Here is a 23984-nt window from a genome sequence, read left to right as displayed (position 1 = left end):
TTCGCATTTTTTGCCAGAAGACAGATCACGGATGCGTGTTTATTTGTTTGTTTTTTTGTTTGTTTGTTTTTTTCCAGGGGTGATCGTATCGACTCAGTGGTCCTAGAATTCGCGATAGGTCTCATTCTAATGGAAATTAAAAGTTCTAGTGTCCTTTTTAAGTGACCAAGAAAATTAGGGGGCACCTAGGCCCTCTCCCACGCTCATGTTTTCCCCAAAGTCACCGGATCAAGATTCTGAGATATCCATTTTATTCCCCGTAGTCGAAAAACCTAATAACTATGTTTTTGGGGTTGACTTACTCCCCCACAATCCCCATGGGAGGGGCTGCAAATTACAAACTTTGACCTGTGTTTACATATAGTAATGGTTATTGGGAACTGTACAGACGTTTTCAGGGGGATTTTTTTTGGTTTCCAGGGGGGGAGAAGTTGAGGAAGATATGAGGTAGGATCTTTCCATGGAGGAATTTTCCATGGGGGAAGAGAATTTCAATGAGGGGGCGCAGGATTTTCTAGCATTATCTAAAAGAAACAATGAAAAAATGAATATGAAAAGTTTTTTCAGCTGAAAGTAAGGAGCAGCATTAAAACTTAAAACGAACAGAAATTATTACGCATATGAGGGGTTTACCTCCTCGTAACCTCGCTTTTTACGCTAAAGTATTTTTAGTAATTTCAACTATGTATTCTACGGGCTTTGTGATTCAGGGGTCATTCTTAAGGAATTGGGAAAAAATTTAAGCTTTAGTGTAAAGAGCGAGGTATTGAAGAGGGGGTGAACCCCCTCATATACGCAATAAAAACATACGAATATAGAAGTTCGTTACGTAAATTAATTCGTAAGTTATGTATATTTTTTGCTAATGAAAACGTTCGTAAAAAATTAATAGTTCTAGTTGCCTTTTAAGTAATCAAAAAATTAGAGGGCAACTAGCCTCCTCCCTCGCTCCTTTTTCTTCTCGGAATCTTCTGATTAAAACTATGAGAAAGCCATTTAGAAAAAAAAATTAATATGCAAATTTCGTTTTAATTATTTATGTGCAGAGAACCAAGATCAAAGCATATATTAATTCAAAACGTCCAGAAATTAAATGAAAAACAAGTTTTTTTAACTGAAAGTAAGGAGCGACATTAAAGCCTAAAATGAATAGAAATTACTCCGTATGTGAAAGGGGCTTTTCCTCCCCAACGTCCCACTCCTTACGCTGAAGTTTTTTACTGTTTTAGAAAGTAGAGTTAAGAGAAAGAATTCAACTTTAGCGTTAAGAGCGGGCGTTGAGAAGGAAAAGCCCCTTTCATATACGAAGTAATTTCTGCTTGTTTTAAGTTTTAATGTCGCTCCTTGCTTCCATTTAAACAAACTTATTTTTTTATTTATCACGTAGAATGACTGGCCTAATTGTGTATTCTTTTTAATGTAAACCCTGCTTAAAGTTGATTTTAAAAATTATGTCAAAGTTTAAATTCTAAAATAGCAATTTATTCTGTTTGCTAATAATTTATAAAGTACTTTACTATGAAATCACGTACTATATATCTTGTCTCAAACAAAAAAGCTAGTATGGGTCAGGCACCTACACAGAAATTTCCTTTGGGATTGAGGCAATGTTTAGGGTCTTGGAGGGAGACGAGATACATTATTGATGCACACGATCCATTTTCAATCACATTTCATGAAAAGCACGCACCTTTATCTCTTAGCTAGCCCCCTTGGAAAACGGTGTTTATTGTCCATCTCCAACCCACTTTGCTAAATAGCACGGATGATCACTCTCCCATTCCCTTTGGTATGCGGTGCATAATCTCCGTTTCCAACCTTCTTTGGTAGATGGTGTGTGCGAACTGCCTCCCACTTCAATCGGTTAACAGTGAGAGCGCCGAGCCTTCGACCCTTTCGGACAATGGTATGTATTTTCCGTCTCCAATCTTCTTCATTCAAAAGTACTTACGCTCTGCCTCCGACCAAATCTAGTAAGCAGTCTGTGACCCCCTTTGGTCAACAATGCATGCGCTCGTTTTCTGACCACCCCGGGTGAAGAGTAAGCACAGCGTTTATTTTGCCTCTTTTGGTCATCAGTGTTTGTTCTTCGTCTCAGAATCCTTAATGCAACACTTCGTTTCCAACTCCTTTAGTTAACAGGTTCTGTGTTCGGTTTCCAACCCCTTTTTGTCAACAGACGTTGCTTCCTCCGTCGTTGACCCCTTTCGTCGACTAAATGACTGTCCTTGCTCAAAATAAGTTTCACATATTAAGCTAAATAAATAACTGTCTTAGCTGAAACGCAAATTTGACAAATTGAGCATTATTTCGCAAATATCACAATGTAGAAGGGGGATAAAAATAAGTAGTAAGTCAAACCTAAAAGAGACATTCATTACCAGGAATAACACGTATGCTGCCCCTCCCCTCAAGTCCTCTTAAATCTAGAGCGTCACTCACAGAACCGTCTGAAGGACGAGTAGAATAGAAAAATAGAAGACTTCTCATTAAACGTCTTTGCTTTAATATTGTTCTGCAGTTGTACACGCCATCCAACTCAACAAAAATACTGACAAAAGCTTCTTGGGACATTTCGTGACAAATTGCCACCTAATACACTAATGCCCTACCCACATTACCGTGATATCTGTAAATAAAACGAACAAATGTGCATGACTAAAGCGCCAATTTGTGAGCACAGCACCTATTCAATGGCAGTGGTAGGGGTGACAATATACACCACGTTGGAGAAGGAGCAGGGTAAAATGTGGTTTTTAAAATCTAGGGGGGGGGTAATCGTCTTTTTTTGTTTTACTTATGAAAATACAAAAAAAGAGTTTTCTTCACAGAATAAAGGTATTTTTGAAATCTAGGGAAGAGAGGGGACAAAAAATCTAAGGAGACAGTTGCCCTTCCACCTGCCCTCCAATCAGTGCCCCTGTTCCATGTGTAATTTAGAGCTGAGAAACATTAAACATTCAAGCGTAAAGACTTGAGCATAATTTTTAAAATTTGAAAAATAGAACCTTAGAACTAGAAAGACAGACTTGGAATGAATCCGGCAAGATATGCAAAGACATATTATCAAACAGTTCGTGATAACGAACTGTAATAAGGAGCGACCCTGTTCAATAGTAACCAAAAGTCTAAAAAACGAGATTTTGATACCAGTATATACATCAAAAGAATCGGATTTCTATGCTGCTTTGAAATATGTAAATTTCATCAAGTTTAGTTTTACCCACCAAAAGTTATGAGCCTGAGAAAATTCGCCTTATTTTTAAAAAAGGGGAAACACCCCTTTAAAAGTCATATAGTTTTAATGAAATTCACACCATCAGATTCAGCATATTAGAGAACCCTACTGTAGAGGTTTCGAGCTCCTAACTGCGAAAATGTGGAATTTTGTATTTTTTGCCAGAAGAAAGATCACGGATGCTGTCATATGTCATTTCTTCCTCTATGACCTCTGATGAAGACTCGTGTTTATTTTTTTTCCAGGGGTGATCGTATCGACCCAGTGGTCCTGGAATTTTGCGAGAGGGATCATTTTAACGGAATTAAAAGTTCTAGTGCTCTATTTAAATGACCAAAACAATTGAAGGGCAATTAGACCCCCTTCTTCGCTCATTTTTCTCAACGTCACTGGATCAAAATTTTGGGAGAGCAATTTTGTTCAACGTAGTCGAAAATTTAATAAGTATGTCTTTTAGGACGATTTAATCCCCCACAGTCCCCGGGGGAAGGGCTGCAAGTTGTGAACTTTGCCCATTATTTACATATAGTACTGGATATTGGGAAGTATACTGACGTTTCAGGGGGGACTTTCTCTAGTGGTAGGGGGGTCGGGGGAGGGGGTTACGTGAAAGGATATTTCCATGGAGGAATTTATGGGGAAGAGAGTTTCCATGAAGGGGCGCTGGATTTTCAGCACTATTTTTTATTTGAAACAATAAAAACTTTAGCGTAAAGGGTGGGGCATTGAGGAGGGGACAGCCCATTTCATAGACGGAATAATTTCTGCTCGTTTTAAGTTTTAATCTCGCTCCTTGCTTTCAGTTAAAAAAAAACCTGTTTTTTTTTATTTAATTAGCAAAAGATACATGGAAACAAACTGGTATGGGTATAATTTTTTCAAACAAATTTCTTGCCATTTCAATTCTTAAACTTCTGTGGTACAAAATTAATGGTAAAATAAAGGAAAAACACATATAAAGCAGTTCGTGGTAACGAACTGAAAGTAAGAAGCGACACGGCCCAAGAGTAACAAGAACTCTTATAAACAAAAATCTGATAATACTAGATACATCTAAAGAATTTGATTTTTATGGAGATTCCAAATATATAGATAATTAAGTTTGATCTTAGCCATCAAAACCTAAAAACCTAAGAAAATTTCCATGATTTTTGGAAAAGGGGGAAACCCAAAAAAGTCAAGAAAAAGTTATGAAAATAGCACCATCAGATTCAGCGTATTAAAGAACCCTATATTAGAGGTTTCAGGCTCCCATCTGCAAAAATTTTTATTTTATTTCTTAGGGGTAATTGTATCAAAATACTGATTTCATAAAATCAGGAGAGGGCTAAATCAAATGGTAATTAAAAGTACTAGTGTCCTTTCTAAGTGAAGAACACTATTGAAGGGCAATAACCCCCTTACACACCTCTTTTTCCCCTAAAGTCATCGAATAAAAATAGTGACATAGCCATTTTGTTTAGCATAGTTGAAAGGTCAAACGGCTATATCTCTGAGGACATAATGACTCCCCAGATCAGTAGTATGACCATAGGCACTCCTAGGCGTGCCTCATTATCATGACTATCATGACCGTATTAGGACATAATTTGCATAACCGGTTTACTTAAAAACCTGATTCATTCAGGGACCTTCCCTAGCAACCAGATTGTCTATACTAGAGAAGGTATATCTCATTTGCATACTTCCACGAGAACCTCATTTGCATATTGACATGATGCACTAGCAACCTACCGTAGCAACCAGATCCAATATAAGGCTGGATATATATATATATATATATATATATATATATATATATATATATATATTATAATACTAATATAGTAAAATTCAGAGAGACAACAGTTTGAATTCATATCCATTGGCTGAACCCCTCAATTTCTTGTATTACTTTGGTGTTATAAACACAAACTGTATGTAGCTCGTATAATTTAAGAGACTGTTGCTAGTGCTCACCAATTTTTCATATATATAGACACTGATTTGTCTGAATGAATTATGCAATGCAAAATTTTCATCAGATATTCCATCTGTAAGACTTGGCATGTCATTGTTGGATTTCTTGACTACTACAGGTAAATATTTAAATGTGGAAGACGAATTCAAGAAATAATCTTCATTGGAATAAATTTCAAAATGAAAGTTTTCAGAGAGCGGTTGTTGTGGGTAGAATTGTTCATAGTAACCATATCTTACACTTCTATTAACATGTGATATGATGTTGAAAAGACTTAAAGATGTATCTGAATTGCATAGATTTAAAGATGAAGTGATCGATTGATGGGATTCCTTGTGTGGTAGATATACCATTTCAGTCTAGGAAAAGAAATTCTTTTTTGGTCTAACAATTTTCTTCCTTTATTTCTTTGGTTTTTTCCTTTTCTTTGACAAGATTGATGTCTTTTGCTTCTGATCTCAGTAGAGACTGATGAGTGATGCAGTGTTTCTCGGACTTTTTAAACCTTTTTTCACTTTGTCGAGATTTCAATCGCTTACCAAGGGATGTTGCACCGGACGTGGGATTTTCCGAAACACTTTTTTTTAATCTTTAATACTCTTTTTTAGTCCCCAATCGTGTAGTCTAGAGGATGCAAAATCCACTGCAGCCGGTACAATATATTTTTTAGCTAAGGGTTGTGCAGAACAAAACAGTTTAGCGAACCAACTGCAAAGACCATACCCCGACAATAGTGAGCGACCTTTGTAATAGTCCATTCCATGACCCATTTGTCTTGGACCAAGTGTAGCAACATAGCAATCAATATCAGGACAAACGAATGCAATTTTTCTATTAGACATCTTGCTATTGAACGGGTTGAAAATGACATGTAATTACAGCCAAACATTTTGTTAAAGCTAAGGAATCACCTAATTCAGGTCTCAGTGTTAACTAGTAGAGTTCCAAATAAGAAGTGTTTACAGAGATAGATTGAAGATGCTTTATATTATATTGGTGAATATTATCTTGATTGGTTTTTCTTTCAAGGACACGTAGGAGGGGAACCTTACTATTACCAACTCTTGATGTTTCGACGAATAAAGTGTAAAACAATATACAACTTTCTGAGGAGATGCTAGGTGAATAGTTGGCGAAAATGACACTATCTATGCCACTGGTGCTTCCAGTACTTCTACCATTGATTATATATTTTTTTTAACCAAGAACATCTTTCAGATTGTCATTGAGAATAACCTTATCATTGTCAGTGGGAGAACTAATGCAGATTCTGCCCTGTTCCATTGAATAGCTGAATTGAAAGGCACCATTTTTAAGATCGGAGATTCCTCTATTGATAGAACGACAAAAAACCTTCATACTAACAAATTCCTTGTATGGTAATCTAGTGAAGCCTTATTCACCCGAGTTTCTTAATTCTATCCATTGCTCTGTAAAGAGTGGCTAATCCTGTGGTCTAACTTTTATGTCATATGTACGATTTTTTCTCATTTTCAGAATACAATCGAGAAGAGCAACTTCATAATCGCCATCGGTATTGGTGGTAGAAGAGAGTTTTGTCAAAAAATCACATGTTTTATTTAAATAATGGTAGAGTGGATCACAGACATTGGACATGAATGTAACATAGAAATCGTTGGACATTGTATATGTCTCCAACTGCTACTCAAGAATTAAAATCAGGATTATATCCTAGACAACGAAGAAACAACTTTCTCTTGCCCCTGTGTGTAGGTCTCTTTTATATATTTACAAGTTTCTACCCAAGAATTAAAATCAGGGTTATATCCTAGACAACGAACAAGCAACTTTCTCTTGCCCCTGTGTGTGGGACTCTTTTATATTTTTACAATTTGATAGATATCACTATTATATTCGACTTTTTGAAGTTAATAGTCATAAAAACCACCGATAATCCCTTCATTGTTGGTGTCTCGTAGACGATATGGTACAGGTTTAGTGTCTAGGATTTTTGACACTTTAAAAAGTTCAGTAGATCATAAGTAATTCCCCCTTTCAAAAATGTTAGTATTTCAATTAATTTGAACACTATCACCAACATTGAATTTTTTCTTCTTCTTCTTCACAACCTGTTCACAGGAATGTTGTTTAAGAAAAGTGTCTAGTACATCATGATCTCCGGGGGCTAACTTTGGACAGAGATCGATAAGGGCCTTGATAATAAATTTGTATGATTTTATACAAATCTTGAGTAAAAGCAGCTGTATTTTTCAATGTAAAATATCTTGGAATTAAAAGTCGAATAGTTCATATGAATCGTTCGGTCAAGGCAGCCTTTATAAGACTATCACTATGATACAGCATTGTATTATATCTCAACAATACCTCATCAACATGTGGATTAACAAATTCACTACTTCGATCTATTTGAATTTTTCTATGGCAATCTTGATTAATTATAATTTCTATAGATTTAGCAACTTGAACACCCCTCTTTGTCCGTAATGGAATAGCATATGCATAGCGACTGAATACACTGATTGCAAGTAGAATATTTTTGTGGAGTGTTTTGTGACGCTTTCGAATCTCATCTAGAGTTAATAGATCTGCTTGCATTACATGTAGTGGGAAAAAGGCTTAAGTTTTTTGATAATGATTCAACAAACTCTTTGATTTCGACGTAGAATCTAATTTGATTCATTTTAAAGATACCCACTTGCTAGCCCTTTTTGAAGTCCAGAAAATATGGCGGAGGAGCTTAAACTTTCCACTTCACCAATATTTTCATAAACACGTTTCAAAACATCAACCATTTTGAACGCAAACACATAGTGTAGTGTCCGCTGCCCTTTTCCATACTAGCGGGTCTTGATGATTGTGATAAGTTGATGTCAATACGTCTCTGCTTTTGTCTCACCAACACTAGTGTCATCAAATAACTATTTCTACAACTATTAGCATTAGCGGTAGGTTTGATATTTTCTGAGATTGATTAAAAATCTTCTTCTTCTTCTTTTAATGTTAGACTATTACTGTGTTCCATGAATTTTTTTAGAATTTGCTTATTGATAATATGATTTTTCATGAAGTTTAACGTAATTAAAAAGTTGTATCGATGATTGTAAAATGATAAAGGTCCTTTAAGATTTGTGACTATATCACATATTCAATCATGTGGATTATAACATTTTTCTTGAATTATAATTGATTTCCCTTTTTTATAAACTTGAATGTGTTCACTTGCATGAGATATGTCAAGACTCTTTTACTTTGTTCACGATATGAGTATGGCAGTAGGTCTTAAACACTTGACAAAGAATTGGACAGCGCTGAATCTTCCTCCTTTGGTTGTGTTGTTGTTGTTCTAGAATCTTGAACAGGCGTTTCCTTTTTACCATTGACACTTACATTGACCAGTCTCACACGGTAGGGTTTATGCCTGTCCACTAATGTAAATCCTTTAAATGATATAGTATGGACAATTCAAAGAAAGCTTTCTCATACATTTGCTCTGATGAAAGAGATTGTGTAGAGCTAGGGTTACGGAATTTTTTTTCAAGGCTTGGATTACTGGGCCAATCCTTTGTGACACCCCGACGTATACGTTTAACAGGCAAAGCGGCTTTCTCTGGGCATCAAAGGGTATGACAAATTTGTGCAATATAGATATCTAGCAACACCCGTATTTTATTTGCATCAGTTTGCGGATTTCTTAAGAGCAGCTGGAATGGAACATGAATTTTGTGCAGGGCAGAATTAGTAAGGGTTACAAAAAGATCACCTTCGATGTTTTTCCAATACCTGTAAAATTAGCCCTGAGGCTGATGTGGTTGTGGGGTGAGAGTAGATTGAGCAGAATAACAAGAAATCAAGAAATAGATACAGATATTGGAAGGTGGTCTGATAGTTGGAAGTCAGTAACGACGTGAACAAGCGACACTTGAAGGTTTGCAGAAGAAACTGCATAGTCAAGGTTCGATACGTGACTTCAATGGTGTGTTTAAGCATAATCGAGATCTTTTGGCAAGATTCTAAGCCAATCGTCAAAAGTGCCATACAAAATAGAAGTACGCAATAACAATTCATTAGTTAAATTACAGTTAAAATCTCCTATAATAATACGACACTCATCTAACTGGCGAATCTTTGAAAGGCAAGACCCTAGTTTCTCCAACACAGAAGTAAATAAAAATTCCGACCGACCATTGCGGTAATCTGTCAAAATAGCATACCCTTCTACACGGACTGCAAGAAAAAAAATCACATAAATAAAAAATACTCGACCGGCACGAGGTCCTAACAAGCATCACAATACCACCCGAGGGGTGGCCACTGAAAGAGAATCGTTTAATGGACACCAAGTAGCTATCGAAATTATTGTCGATTTTCAGAAGGCCTAAACTATGAATCTTCAAAATATGTTCTTGCAAGCACAATACGTCACAGTTTGAAAGCAAGCCTTTTATCACAGGAAGTTTGACTAAAAGTCCACCGTTAACGTTCCACGAAAGGGCAGCTTACGCAGTAGCAGCCAAATTCATATCATACCGTGGGCTTTGCTTGTTGACTGTTGTTATTGGGACACAATATACTGAAACAAGTATGGCCGGCAACTTTACACTCTAGACAGAAAATATTTTCCAAACACGGAGAGGCACTGTTAGAGGTGTGATCGCTTGATCAACAGCAAGAGCAGAGTGTGCGATTGTAGCACTGCAAGGTCAGATGCCTAGTTTTATGATACGAGAAACAGCGCTTTGGAGATATACAAATGCTTGTGTTGAAAGCTTTTCGTGGCCAACTTTCACGGACACTTTGAAGAGCTGGTCCAGGTTTTGTTCCGACTCAAAGTATACCTTGAACACTCGGGACTTTGCGCACTGTCAAACTTTCATGCAGTTTGGTACAAGATTTTTGACTTGATTCTCATCGTATTTGGTCAGTACGCCTTTCAGGACCCCACTAAACAGGGGGAATTTCAGTCACTGAGATACCTGAGGTACTATTCCTAGAATTCTCGGCAATTTGGTTCGCTGCACGCTTTAACTTAACAGCAAGTTTACATTCCGAAGGCGATTTTTTTAGGTCAGTTATCTCACCTGAGACCTCAGGGCAAATTTTATCGACGAAGTCCTTACGAGCACTGGGTGACACCAGGTTTGCAGCACAGTTCTTTAGTACAACGGCAAGCGTAGAAGCTGGGGCAGTGTTAGTTGTTACGTTGGTATCAATTCTAGCTGGCCCGAATGCATCGCATTCTCTAAAAAGCCGTCAATTTCTCAAGAAAGTTCATTAACTTTCGAGACTAAAGTAACCTCTCTGATTGCTGGGGTTTCAGAAGGCGAGAAGATTACAAAAGTGAAAACAGGCAGATTGTCCTTTGCCACCTAATTTAACTGTTTGCATATGTCAAATACCTTATCTCCATCCTTCGCATGTTTCACATATCGGCTCTGAATACTCAGCTCCTTATACAAAAACTCTACCATGATAAAAAAAAACTCACAACTTTTCCGATAACCAGATCACTTTTCGCACCATCAAGCATGGATTTGGTGACAAAGTTCAGCAAAGTATTTAAAATAATCTGCTAATTTTGATCAGTCATTGCACAATCTAAATATCATAGCCAGGGACAGTCCAGTATTCCAATGAAGATATAGGCCTATATGTAGTAGGTCAATCTGATATGTAGGTCAAATAATATAGACCAAGTTCAAGTTGAATTATGAAATTATTATGAAATTATTCCATTATCACATTATTATGAATAAGTCCAATTATGAAATTATTTCAATAAAAGACCATACAAAATCACAATTGTCTTGCTGTATTAACAGTCTTACTGTATGAATGAGATTATATCCAAAAAGAGGTGTTTGAAGAACGATTGGTTCTGAGTGAAATTCGTACTTCTCTGCTGAATAATCTCCGTCAGATGCCACCCTACAGTCCGAATATGAAGATAAGCTTGATAAATTTAGGTCTAGTTATCTTACCGACTTTGTTGTTTCGGTTGATTCTGTACTGCGAGCAATCCAACACCATATCTTAAGGTATCGATAAAGAGAACACTCTTCACATTCTGCATGGAAGCGAGACAAAGGTTGGCACTGGCAGCATTGAAAAACTTCTGACTATAGGCAGTAATTTCTAAAGAAATTGAACAGCTAGTCTGCATGTTTTTGGCAGAACATAATCTGCCATTACGTTTTGCAGACAGCTTGATCTCTCTCCTAAAAAATTATTTCCAAAAGACCAGGCCCTAGCAGGGGTAACTCTGGGTAAACAGAAATCTGCAAAGTTTGGCTCTTTGTAACAACTCTGCTTTCTAAAACAATAAAAACCTTAGAGTAGAGTGAGGGGTTGAGGAGGGGACAGCCCCTTCCATATATGGAATGATTTCTGTTCTTTTTAAGTTTTAATGTCGCTCCTTACTTTCAGTTAAAAAAAGTTGTTTTTATTTAATTTCTGTATGTTTTTCAACCAATGCATGTTCGAATTTGGCTCACCGTACATGAAATATTAAAGCAAATTTGCATACCAATTTTGGCAGATTTATCCTGTATATAAAAAGTTGCCCCTTTCTGAATACCTTGCTCTTTGCGCTAAAGCTGATAGTACTTTAAAAAAAAGCTTCCTATTCTGATTAAACTGCCCCCGTGTTTCAGTAGACGCTCTTAAAAAACGGGAAAAACAGTCAAACTTTAGCATAAAGAGGAAGGTATTAAGGTGGGGGCATCCCTTCAATATATGGAATAATTTCTGCTCGTGTTTCAAATAATGCCGATAAATCTTGTTCACTCTCTATGAAATATTCCCCTCCCCTACAGATATTCCTCCGTGAAAATTGCATCCAACATAAAATAAACCCTCCCCCCTCCCGTCAAATTCCTTCCAAACAGTTCCAAACTTGCTGAGAGTCCCCCTCCCTTTAAATTGCTTGCGGACGATTTCAGGCTGAAAAATTCGACTAAGCATTCTTTCATTTGAATAATACCTAATCTCTTATCGGTTTCTCGATTACTCCGGGACTGCCCCCTTCTGTGGAAATTATTTCCCAGAAATCAAAAACACGCGGGAAAAACTGCTGGATAATTCCCTCGTAATATCTCCACTTGAAAAACTTGGCAAAGAGGACATAAGACAATTAAAAAGAATTTCGTATAGTAATCCCATCAAATCCTACCAGTGTAACATTTACCCTGTAATATTCAGCCCCCAGAAATTTCCCTCTCCAAGGAAGGTTCTCCCAATCGAAATCCACCCTAATCACCCCCCCCCAAAAATGTCAGTATACTATACGTAAATAATGTATACTATACTATACATATATTACTATAAAGTATACTATACGTATATAATACTTTACAGCCGAATTTCATAACTTACAGGCATCTCCCCACGGAATATGGGGAGAGAGGTCATTTTACACCTAAAGACATAATTATTTGATCTTTCAACTATACTGAACAAAATAGCTATCTCAAAATTTAGATCAGACAACTTTGGGGAAAAAATGGGCGTGGGAGGGGGCCCAGTTGCTCTCCAATCTTATTGATCACTCCGTTCGAATGCAGTCTCTCCCGATCTTCTAGGGTCATTATTTCAATACAATCACCCATGAAAAAAAAGCAAATAAACAGGCACCGAATTTCCAGACTTTGGCAGATAGGAGCTTGAAACTTCTATAGTAGGGTTCTCTGGTACGTTGAATCTGATGGTGTGATTTTCATTAAGATTTCTTTAAATTTAGGGGTCCCCCCTATTTAAAAAATCAGACAAACTTTCTAAGCCCTTAAATTTTGATAGGAAGGTCTAACCTCTAAACTTTGCTTTGATGTGGGTTAGATATACTATTGGGATAGCTTGAATAAGGAAAGGGTATACAGATCTAAGCTCTCCCCTTATGGGGTGGGGGTAAAGAGCTAAGAAGAACCACAGAAAAGTACAATTTTTAATTTTATTGAAAAAAAAATTCGTTTTGACTCCTATTCTGTGAATTTATTATCCTTGGAAGGTAAAGACTACTGAATTACCTGCCTCTAAACAGCCCCTTGTTCGCAAGCCACCTAGTCACACAGACCTTGTATTTGAACGAGGTATTCTGCGTCCCTTCAACTTCATCTAATTCTTCCTTTACACTTCATCAAATTTATTTATACCCCGTTTTTTACGACAGCTGCATTTTTGGCAAGGTTTGGAATGAAAACAAGATAAACAGGTCGACGATATACCAGACCAGGGTCAATTTCCTGACTGTACTTAGGTATAATACCAACAATTTCTCTTTCGTTCAAGATCAAGGTCGCTGACAATTACGGCAGTAGGTCAAATAATTGAAAACAAGTATATTTTTTCGAGTCAACCTCCAAAATTGTATATAATTAGAGGCTCGCAACAAGAGAAAATGGGTGTTTTGACCAATTAGTTCTATTTTATGTTCAAGGGGAGACAAAAACGCCCGAAACACTTTAACATTATTACCTAAGATTCTTACGAAACTTTTAAATGAATTGGTAAAATCAAATTTTATTACGGAGGAGTTTATTTTGATGGAGATAGCATTTTCCAAAGGGGCATGAATTAAACAAAACAAAAATAATACGTGAATTACATGGAAAACAGGAAAAATTGCAAACAAATCAAAAAATTGCCAGATTCTAGGGGGAGAGACAAGAAGCTGAAGCCTCTTTCCCTGTGCCCATAATATGCCCCTGTTCCCTGTGCCATATATATGCTACATTTAGGATCACATGAAACACACGGACACGCTTTCTAAAGTAAACTATGGAAATTATTTAGTATTGAAAAAGAAAATACAGACTACAGTCCTATAAGCACACACTAGTTGAGAGTCACTGCTTTTAATCACAGGGTTTGATAAGGTTCCAAAGGCTTAAGGTCTAACTTGCCATTGGTCTAACTGCTTTGAATTCATCTTAAAGCAAGGTTGTCCACTGTGAGGGGGACAGGCATGAAGGCAGCCTCATGGGAAGACCAAAAATACAGAGAAATATATAATTGTTCGGCGATTCTGATAAAATACGATCTTTTTGTCTGATCCATCCAAAATATTCCTAAAGGCGTCAAAACTCTGTGAAAATTTGTAAGAGCGCCCATGTCCCAAAGACTGTGGACAGGGACATGGCCATGATTTAATTTCAGAATAAGATCAAACCTATTTTAGAGTGGGAAGGAATAGGTCCACATAGGGGAAGGGGAAGTTGTCGGGCTTTTAACACTAATTTCACTAAACTGTCGAAATATTTCCAATCTCCTTGTAATTACTTTAATTTTCCATACAAATCGCGTATCTTTGCTTTTATTTAAATTTGCCCCGCCCCCGTCCACGCCTGAAGGAGGTCTAACTCTGGGAAAGTCCTTACCCCAAAGAATATAAATGGCAATCATTCTACGCTTTCCTATTGTTTAAAAATATGTTGAAGTGTTACTTGAGTGTTAAACTTACTTACTTACTCGTACTTATGGCGGGAACCAGGCGTTTCCGCCTCGCCCAGCATCCAGAATCCTTGTGACCTATTTGGACTAGGTTTCACAATCTGCTGCCAATTGCTCTTCAGACGGGAGCAACTGGGTCGACCTTCTATGTCCAAATTTCTTAAAGCCACCAATGTCATCCAGGTCAGACTTAAGCAGGGTCCACCATGTCTTCTTTTGCCCTCCTTGATGCCTCTTCAAAAAGTCGTAGGCCTCGACTAGAAGGATTGGACGGGGCAGGTATTCTGATGGTCTCCGCAGAACGTGACCCAGCCGTTCTAAGTGGCGCTTTTTAACGATGGTAGGGACATCTATTCTAATCTTGCAGAGTTGGCGAATATCGGAGCTAGATATACGACCTTGCCGGCGAATTCTAAGTATTTGGCGTAAGCATCCATGTTCGAAGGCAGCTAGTGCTCTCTTGTGTTGAAGCTTCAAGGACCAAGTTTCGCATCCATAGAGTAGGATGGTTTGGACCATGGCCGTATAGATTGGACTTTTAGTCGGAATAGAGATTTCTCGGTGGTTCCAAAGGAGTTTTCGAAGGGATGCGAAATCAAACTGTGCCTCATGTATTCTTTGCTGGATGTCTAAGTCTGAAGAGCCATCAGTGCAAAGTTTGGAACCTAGGTAGGTAAAGCACTCAACCCTTTCTAGCTCAGTTAAGTTTCCGCTCAAAAATATTTGGGTCGGATGATTCATGATCATGAATTTAGTTTTCTCTGTGCTTACTTTAAGTCCAATCAGATTTGAGCATTTGACAATATCATCTAGCATCTTTTGAGCATAATCAGGGTCAGAGAGTAGTTCGACATCATCAGCGTAATCAAGGTCAGTCAAGGACAGATTTTTTTCCAATTTGGTCACCGTTGTGTTGCATTAGGGAATTTTCTAGAACCCAGTTTATATAGTAGTTAAACAGGATTGAGAGAGAACACAGCCTTGCTTTTCTTCAGTTTCCTCGCCATAGATTCTTATCCGGATTGTTCACTCTGAATAATATGCCAAGATAGGTTCAATAAGCTTTAAAGGCATGCCGTCAATCTCTAGGATTTCCAGAACTTGTGACGAGTAACAGAGTAGAAGGCTGCATTGTAGTCGAGAAATATTAAAGCTAGAGATAGGTTATACCTTTGGAACTGTTGGATAATAAGTCGGGTGCCGAAAATATTATCAATGTAGCCTCTGCCTGGTCTGAAGCCAACTTGATTTTCGCGAGTATTTTGCTCCCGGACACTTTTGAAACGACTCAAGAGAATTATCCCGAATATTTTCACCGCAATATCTATAAGACTTATTCCTCGGTAATTTGTACATTCAGTTTTGTCTCCTTTCTTATAAAAGGGTAGTATAACTGAAGTTCTCCAGTCCTTTGGGAAGGAATTAGTTTTCCACGGGCCTTGAAGGATGCCATGGATCTGTTCAACTGTTATTTCGGGGCATTTCTTGGGTAGTTCAGGAGGAAGGCCATCTTTACCAGGGGATTTATGATTCTTTATAAACTTGAGAGCTAGTCACAATTTTCATTACGATGCCTGGTGAAGATTGTCAGCAAAGAATACTTGAGGCCCATTCAAATTAATAATTTGCTCATGCCGAGATTTAGCAAGCGCTATTTTCACCCATACAGATTTTCATAGAACTTTAAAGTAATCAGAAAAGTAGTGCTATCTAAATCTTGGTGTTAGTAAAAACTGATTCTGAATAGGCCTTCAGCAATTTGAGAGAGTAAGTAATACCACCTCAATTTATATCTTTAAACTGTATGGATTAAGTGAGAAAACATATAGATGGGAATCTATGTCCAATGCGTACACAAGGATGCAATTGTGCACTTAAAAAGAATCCAAATAATATGGCAAATAATTTAAGGAAGCAGAATTTGGTCATTTAGAAGGACTGCAGGTTCATTGGGACTGTCTGATAGAGCTAGTTAAATTCTACCCTTTGTGATACCCTTTGTGATTGTTATCGCCTTTTACTATTTGTCTATTGAATCGCGCCCAAAATTAGACCGCTTAGTTTCTTATTCTTTATTTCTTTCTTTTATTAGTGAAATTTGCTAACGAGTGGTTGCTCATTTTGCATCGTCTAACCTTGTAGCACCAAATGTGCCGCTCCGCAACACGTGGCACAGTTCCACCATACTTGGCACGTGCCAAGTGATGGGCACAGGATTTCCGAAAGTAGTTGACCCCTTGTTTTCTTATATACAATATTTCTTGATCCCTATAGGTACGTCTAGAGGTCTTCCGTTCATTTTTTTTTTCTCTTTTTCCTTGAGTTTTGACTTTCAGCACTTTTTATATTGCTTTCTATATTCAGTATATTGCTTTCTAGCAATAAGTTAATGTTCGACTGAATGATAATTTTCAGAGCCTGTTCAGTCTCAACACACCACCAAAGCTAGAAAAAATGATTTATTTTTACTGGGTAAAGCAATTAAAACACTTCATATTTCCAAAGAGCCTTATAATTCTAGAAATACAACACAATATATCATGTTTATAATAATGCAAAAAAAGCAATATAAGTATTTTTTATTGCCAATAGCAAGGTTTTTGAACAAACGTGGCCAAATACAACGTGTTAAAAATTAACGTCATATAGTGTCTACAAACTTAAAAAAGTGACAGTAATACCTTGATGTCAATTACTAAGGAAACAGATTTATTTAAAAAACAGATAGACTTGGTTTAAAAAAGAAAAAAATCCCCGATTATATTATATTAGTGCTTAGACATCCAAGTAATATGATGCAAACATTAGTTATTCATGTTATTGACACGAGATACTTCACAATCTTCCATTAAATTCTCACTCAAAGCAAATATGGCCTTACCATTATTTAACATTTACTACACCAAGACATTATTTTATATATCATGGATATGCGACATCAATATATTCGATATTGTTATTCGTACTTGTATCTTTTTTATTTGCAAGATAAGCGAATTTGTACATGTCAATATTTTCTTTTTTTAATATAACTATATTTAGAAAAATAGACTAGGAAAACAATTAGCCTTACTCTTTTGTTGTTATTAAATAAAGAAAAACAAGTTTTTTTCAAATGGAAGTAAGGAGCAACTTTGAATTTTAAAACAAACAGAAATTATTGCGTATATGAAGGGAGGTGCTCTTCCTCGACACTTTACTCTTTACGGTAAAGTTTGTTAGTACTTTTAAAAAAAAGCTTCTTATTGTTCAAATTAAACGAACATTGTGTTCCAGGAGTCATCTCTAAAGAATTTGGACGAAATTCAAACTTTAGAGTAAAGAACGAGGTATTGAGCAAGATTAACTCCCTCATACACGCAATAATTCCACTTCATTTTAGGTTTTAATGTTGCTCCTTACTTTCAGTTGAAAAACTTGATTTTTATATCTAATTTTTGATCGTTTTTAAATAATGCCCGGAAGTCTGGCTAGAATTCCACAGAAAATTATCTCCTCCTCACGGATTTATTCTCTAGATAATTCAATCCTGGTAAAATTTACCCCAGACAACTACTCCTAGCCTACCTCTAAAATTGAGTCGGCGAAGAGTAAGCAAGACATAAGCCGAATTTCGCTTAGGAATTCTAGAAAATTCCTCCAGTGTAAAATTTCCCATGAAAATTCCCTCCTTGGAAACTTCCCTCCTTATAGAAAATAATCCCCGTGGAAAATCCCACCAGCAGAAAATTTACCCCCCACCGAAAAATTTATGCATACTTCCCAATGACAAATAATACTCGTTTTTGCTCCTCAGGGCCTGTGGGGTTATGATATCTCCAAACGCATAGTTATTCGGCCTTTCAACTATGCTGAACAAAAGCTCAAAATTCTGATTGGCTGATTTTGAGAAAAAGGGGCGTGGAAGGTGGCCTTCCTGGCCTCAAGTTATTTTGGTCCATTAAAAAGGATACTAGAACTTTTCATTCCGCTTGGATAAGCCCTCTTCCGATATTCAATGACCACTGGATCAATCCGATCACCTCTGGAAAGAAAAGAAAAAAAAGAAAAAACACACATCCGTGATCTTTCTTCTGGCAGAAAATACAAAATTCCAAATTTTTAAGATAGGAGCTTGAAACCCCTACATTATGGTCCTCTGATACGCTGAATCTGATGGTGTAATTTTCATTAGAATTCTACAACTTTTAGGGGTTGTTTCTACTTTTTTTCGAAAAAGAGGCAAATTTTCTTGGGCTCGTAAGCTTTGATGAGTAAGACTAAACTTAATGAAACTTATATACTTGAAATCAACATAAAAATTCGATTCTTTTACTATATCGATTGGTATCAAAATTCCGTTTTTTAGAGTTTCGGTTGCTAGTGAGCTGGGTCGCTCCTTACTTACAGTTCTTTACCACAAACTGTTTGATGGTACTTGCTTCCACAGCAAAGGTAATATAATAGAAAATAACCAATGTTGCTGACATGCCCTTATGTAGTATGCTAAGAATTGTGTTTAAAAAACTGGGGTAAAATTTTGCGTTTATTTTGTCTTCTGCATTTGATAATAACTGAATGTGCTAGTAATAGGCTATACTGGGTTCTTTTCTGTACACACTCGAGAATTTGGATCGATAAAATCAGACAATAACCGGTTTATTACTGTTTGTATACGGAGACAATCAGCTTAGGCTCAGTGGAAAATTACATTTTAGCTATATTATTACCCCCTCCCTAATGTGCAAATATACAGCCCAAATTATATATCCTACCTATCCCCCAAGCATCTCAGATTTTTTTACCCCGAACCTGTAGATCCAAGTTCTCGGGTGTGTACTGGCTAACAGGTAAGTACGATATACTGAATGAGTGAAACTTACCCAAGATGCAGCATTTATCCACTGTATCATGCACATCCATAATAAAAGACACAACTTGAACGATTCCATCACAAAAGTTCTTGCTGAAACTTCTTTTCACTTAATTACTATGTAAACAGAATATCACAGACTTTGCCAAATATCTCAAATCCAAGAGAAATACTTCTTTTTCGTATTCTTCAATCTTGGTTTCATCTTTCCAGGATTTTGCGGTTAAATCCTACAGCATGAATGATATTCTCCCTGATTAAAACATCCTGCAAATCAAGGTCTTTTTAAGCAATATTTAAAAGAGACAAGTAAAGGACACAAGTTAGGTTTGATTATTCAGTATTAAAACTTTCATTTTATTATAGTATGGTAACCATCAGTGACGACCTACCGATTCTTGTGATGCTTTTATAACCTGTTTGGGAATCTTTTGGTCAGATCCAGCAAGATATTATCATTATTATATTTTTTGTATTGCTCCAAGCCATTCCTCGTTTCATTGCTGCTTTCGTCCTCAGTCCCAAGACATTTACATCAGCCCTTAGTTAGCTATTAGATGCATATTTTTCGAATTATGATCTTGTTCGAATAACTTAGGAATCGAATATTTTCATGAAATAATAGATTCACCTTATTGGCTTATAAAGGTCAAGGATAAGTAATCCAAATTGTCAAACGAAAAATCCTTGCTCATCAGGAAGGTACAGTAACGGTCCGATTCAGACACATGGGAAAAGCAATGATAAAAACTGACCGGTACGAGGGGAAAAGTGTTCAAACGATAGGCGCCAAAATTTTCCTAAAAAGCACAGATAACATGCACTTTTACGTGCCTAAGTCTATCTGCCAAGTGTATTTCTTGCCAAGTATCTTCCTTTTTTGTGTTAGTTTTATGCAAAGGATTATTTGTGAATTGATGGTTCTAGATAAAAACCACCCAATCTTAAATTTTCGCGTGCTTAACAGTGGTCATGTTTTCCACTTTCAAAATGCTTGCTCATTTTTGCTCGACGACACACTAAAATTTCACCTATTCAAAATTTTTCCTTTATTACGGCTTTGCAGACAGAACGAAGAGCTCGCATAAGCGTACTCAAAAGTTTTTCGTCTTTAATATTCAAACATAGGTTAATTTTGAGGGTACCAGTGAGACTATGCAAGAGATTAATATTGCTTCGGTTAAGGTATTGAGGTAGGAAACGAGAACAGTAGTTGGTCCAGTATAGAATCAGGATTTGAACGGGCCTGCTTGTTACCTCGTTTATATGGATTATTAGAAGAATAATGCCATAAACAATTGGTGACACGTAAGCGTGTCTAGAAGAAAATCTTCGTCTCCTAGTGACCCTACACAGAAGAATGTGACTGTGGGTCAACACGGGGAAAATAGACTCTATGGTTTTTAGTGGCAATTATTTGTTCTATTCTAATGTTGCCTCGACGGTACCAGAATTGAGCAATGGAATGCCTTGTAATTACTTACGTTCCAACGTAGACAGCATGGGTAAGTAAACAAAGTGGAAACAGGCACTAGTATCGAAAATCAAAACTGCCATCCCCATCTAGTGCTTGGTAACTTAGTATGACCCTAAGCTGATGCATAGTTATATTTTCAGATATTTTCTATTTATTAATGAAGTCATCAAACGCCACACTATAACTGGCAGTAGTGGTTTTGGTAAAATTGGTGCTAATAGTATTACTGGCTTTCATATAAAGTGAATATACCACTCGATGCCTTTTTTAATGCTATTTACAAATATAATAATCGTTTCTACCGTAAATTCAGATTTAAGTACTTTTTGACCTCTTAAAGTACTTTTTGACCTCTTAAAAATGACCTATATATGGGTCATTACAAATCTGTAATAGTTTAGAAACAAATTTGGGCTATATATTTACACATCAGGGGGGTGGGGGTAAAGCATAGCATATATTAAAAACGTAAACTAACAACTGCTAGTTTTTTTGTTTTTTTTTTGTTTTTGTTTTTTATGTGTTTGTGCACATCGAATTTTGATGAGAAGAAAGATCGCCAGTGCAACAGCACAAAAAAAAGGAAAGGTTAGTTTACTTATTTAATATATGCTATGCTTTACCCCCGCCCCCCCCCCCCCCGATGTGTAAATATATAGCCCAAATTTGTTTCTAAACTATTACAGATTTGTAATGACCCATATATAGGTCATTTTTAAGAAGTCAAAAGGTGCTTAAATCTGAATTTGCGGTAGAAGCAATTATTATATTTGTAAAGAGCATAAAAAAAAGACATCGAATGGTATATTTACTTTAGATGAAAGCCAGTAATACTATTAGCACCAATTTTACCGTGGTTTTTGATTCCTACCTTCCCATGTTAATTGCCGTAGACCCGACTCTTAAGTTTTCCATTCTCTTTGGTCCAGCAAATAGGTCAACTAGAGGCTTATTGACAGAAACAGTCTGTAGCCTAAATCTATAGGCCTACGCTATACGCACTACGCTGTAAATCTATATACATTTCAAGGGTGAAGAGTGACATGATGGTAAAACATCATGCTTGTCGGCAATCCATCTAGGGGCCAATGAAAAGCATGTAATCAATTATGGGGGTGATACGCAGAAAGAAAAGGCTTAAAGCAGGTAAAAAATCCATGGAACGGAGGGTAGAAGGAATAGTCCAGCTCCAAACAGACTGGGATAAAGTAAAAGTCTGCGCGACTTGACTGCTCTTTCCAAACAATTATGACAATTTCTACCATCGAAACTATGTCCCATACCCACCAATGAGTAGAAAAAATTTCTTAATGTAATGCAGTACGATTTGTTGCTGCAATTTTTTAAAAGAAGCCATGGAAAAAAAATACAAACATACTACTAACAAAAATAATGACAGCCTTTTTAGTTTTTACTTCTAACATGTAAAACTTTTTAAAAATTAGCACCAAAACTTACCAATTCTTACAAATAGATATCACTTTTTTCTAAATTACTACCAACCTAATTAACACAACAAACGAGATTACTACCGAACGTAACAACGTGAAACACAGAAGACACAACAGCTACTGATGTATGGTTGAACGAAAGTGAACTTCACACGTAATATCATCATGGTCACTCAAGACTCTCCCTTTTTAGTGCTCTTTGACTATTCGCGTTTTTTATATAATTTTTAACAATGCATCACTTAGGCCTACACACGGGGACCAGACAAAAGCAAAATAAAAACTGCAAATTGACAAATTGAACGTAACATTTATTTTATTATCGATACTTCCTATGAAATAAAACCGTTAACTGGTGCCTCCCAGAAGACAGTTATCATCAACTTTTATCATTTATTTATTATCCTTTGCGTTCCAAACTACCAGGCCATTCTTTGCGTTGTAACCAGGGGCGTAATTTGCTATGGGGCAGGAGGAAACTGCCCCCAGACCCCAGTTAACCCCCTCTACGCCTCAGTCCCCCCTCCCAGCTGAAGTATAATTTCTTCAAAAATCTTGTCAAAACTAAGATAAGCACACATAATTCAAGCATCAACAGAAATGGGCCAGTTTTCTTTAGTATGTTTTCACTGTCGTTTCAGTTTTTACTGTCACTTTGACTTGATTTGAAAAAAACTGGCTCCAACTTTGCCCCTCCATCTACCCCAGGAGTTACACCACTAGTATTAATTGCAGAAAGAACTAAAATGTTGGTCTCTTTTGCTCATTATGAGCATATGAATGGCTGGATTTGTAGGTATCAGTAATTTAAGATAAATTTAATAAAAAAAAGGTTAGTTGTGCGTAATTTTAAGTTGAACATACCTCTAGTTATGGCTGGAAACAACTAGCTGGCCATTGTTCTTAGCAAGGATTTTTGGTCACTTTCAAGAAGGAAGAAAAATATCAGAACACTAAGCCACCTCATGGCTGCAGCAATAGCTGCAATTTAGTAAACAGCGAACCACGGCCTCTAGTAGCCAACATTTTAAGATTCGTTTTTTAAAATATAAGCCTCGCCAGAAAAAAATTGTCATTTGGACCTGATTCAGGAATGTTAACTATTGTTTCAATTAATTCTAATAGTAAATTGTTATTTGAAAACAATTTGACTCGAATTTTGAAAAAGCCCCAAACCCATCAAAACGAGACTTTTGTTGTATGGGGTAACACTCATATTTTTTCTCTGCTACGAGCAGGGCACCGGGACGTCATAGAGAGCTGTTTTTTGATGACTGGCTAATTTTATGTTTAATCGTTTTTGTAAATTTGACTTTGTAAAGCCATCAAAAACTGCCGTATGGCACCCAAAAAGTATACTTGGGTGCCATTCCTGGATTGGAATGGCTGTGAACAATAAGATGGTTACCATCATAATCTGCATGCCTGAAAACCCTAAGCCAGAAGTTTAGGATTTTACAATCCTCCCTGTTGTTTATTCTCCCTCCCATCCCCCTTGTATGTTTCATAAATCATGGGCTGACTAGTAGAAATAGCAGGCTACTGCGTATCGCAGAAAGATGTTTAATGGCTCATTTTAAATC

General features: G+C 36.8%; 1 protein-coding gene across 3 annotated transcripts in view; it reads right to left on the bottom strand.

The window, feature by feature from the left end:
- The window catches only part of LOC136032125 (trypsin-1-like), a 60412-nt gene extending 37846 nt beyond the window's left edge, over window positions 1–22566 (bottom strand). Inside the window, exons 1-2 of one of the 3 annotated variants that reach the window (XM_065712296.1) lie at window positions 22483–22566; window positions 19484–19740 (exon numbers count right to left, since the gene is read on the bottom strand). In XM_065712296.1, coding sequence (XP_065568368.1) covers window positions 19484–19552 — 69 coding nt within the window. In that variant the 5' untranslated portion in view covers window positions 19553–19740; window positions 22483–22566. Of the gene's footprint in view, window positions 1–19483; window positions 19741–22408 lie in introns of all 3 variants that reach the window. The other 2 variants (XM_065712294.1, XM_065712295.1) reach the window with 2 other exon arrangements.
- Window positions 22567–23984: the final 1418 nt, after the last annotated feature.

Source organism: Artemia franciscana, chromosome 10 (assembly GCF_032884065.1).
Source record: "Artemia franciscana chromosome 10, ASM3288406v1, whole genome shotgun sequence".
Lineage (NCBI taxonomy): Eukaryota > Metazoa > Arthropoda > Branchiopoda > Anostraca > Artemiidae > Artemia > Artemia franciscana.
Note: the sequence above shows the minus strand (reverse complement) of the source record. Positions and strands in the feature narration are given on the sequence as shown.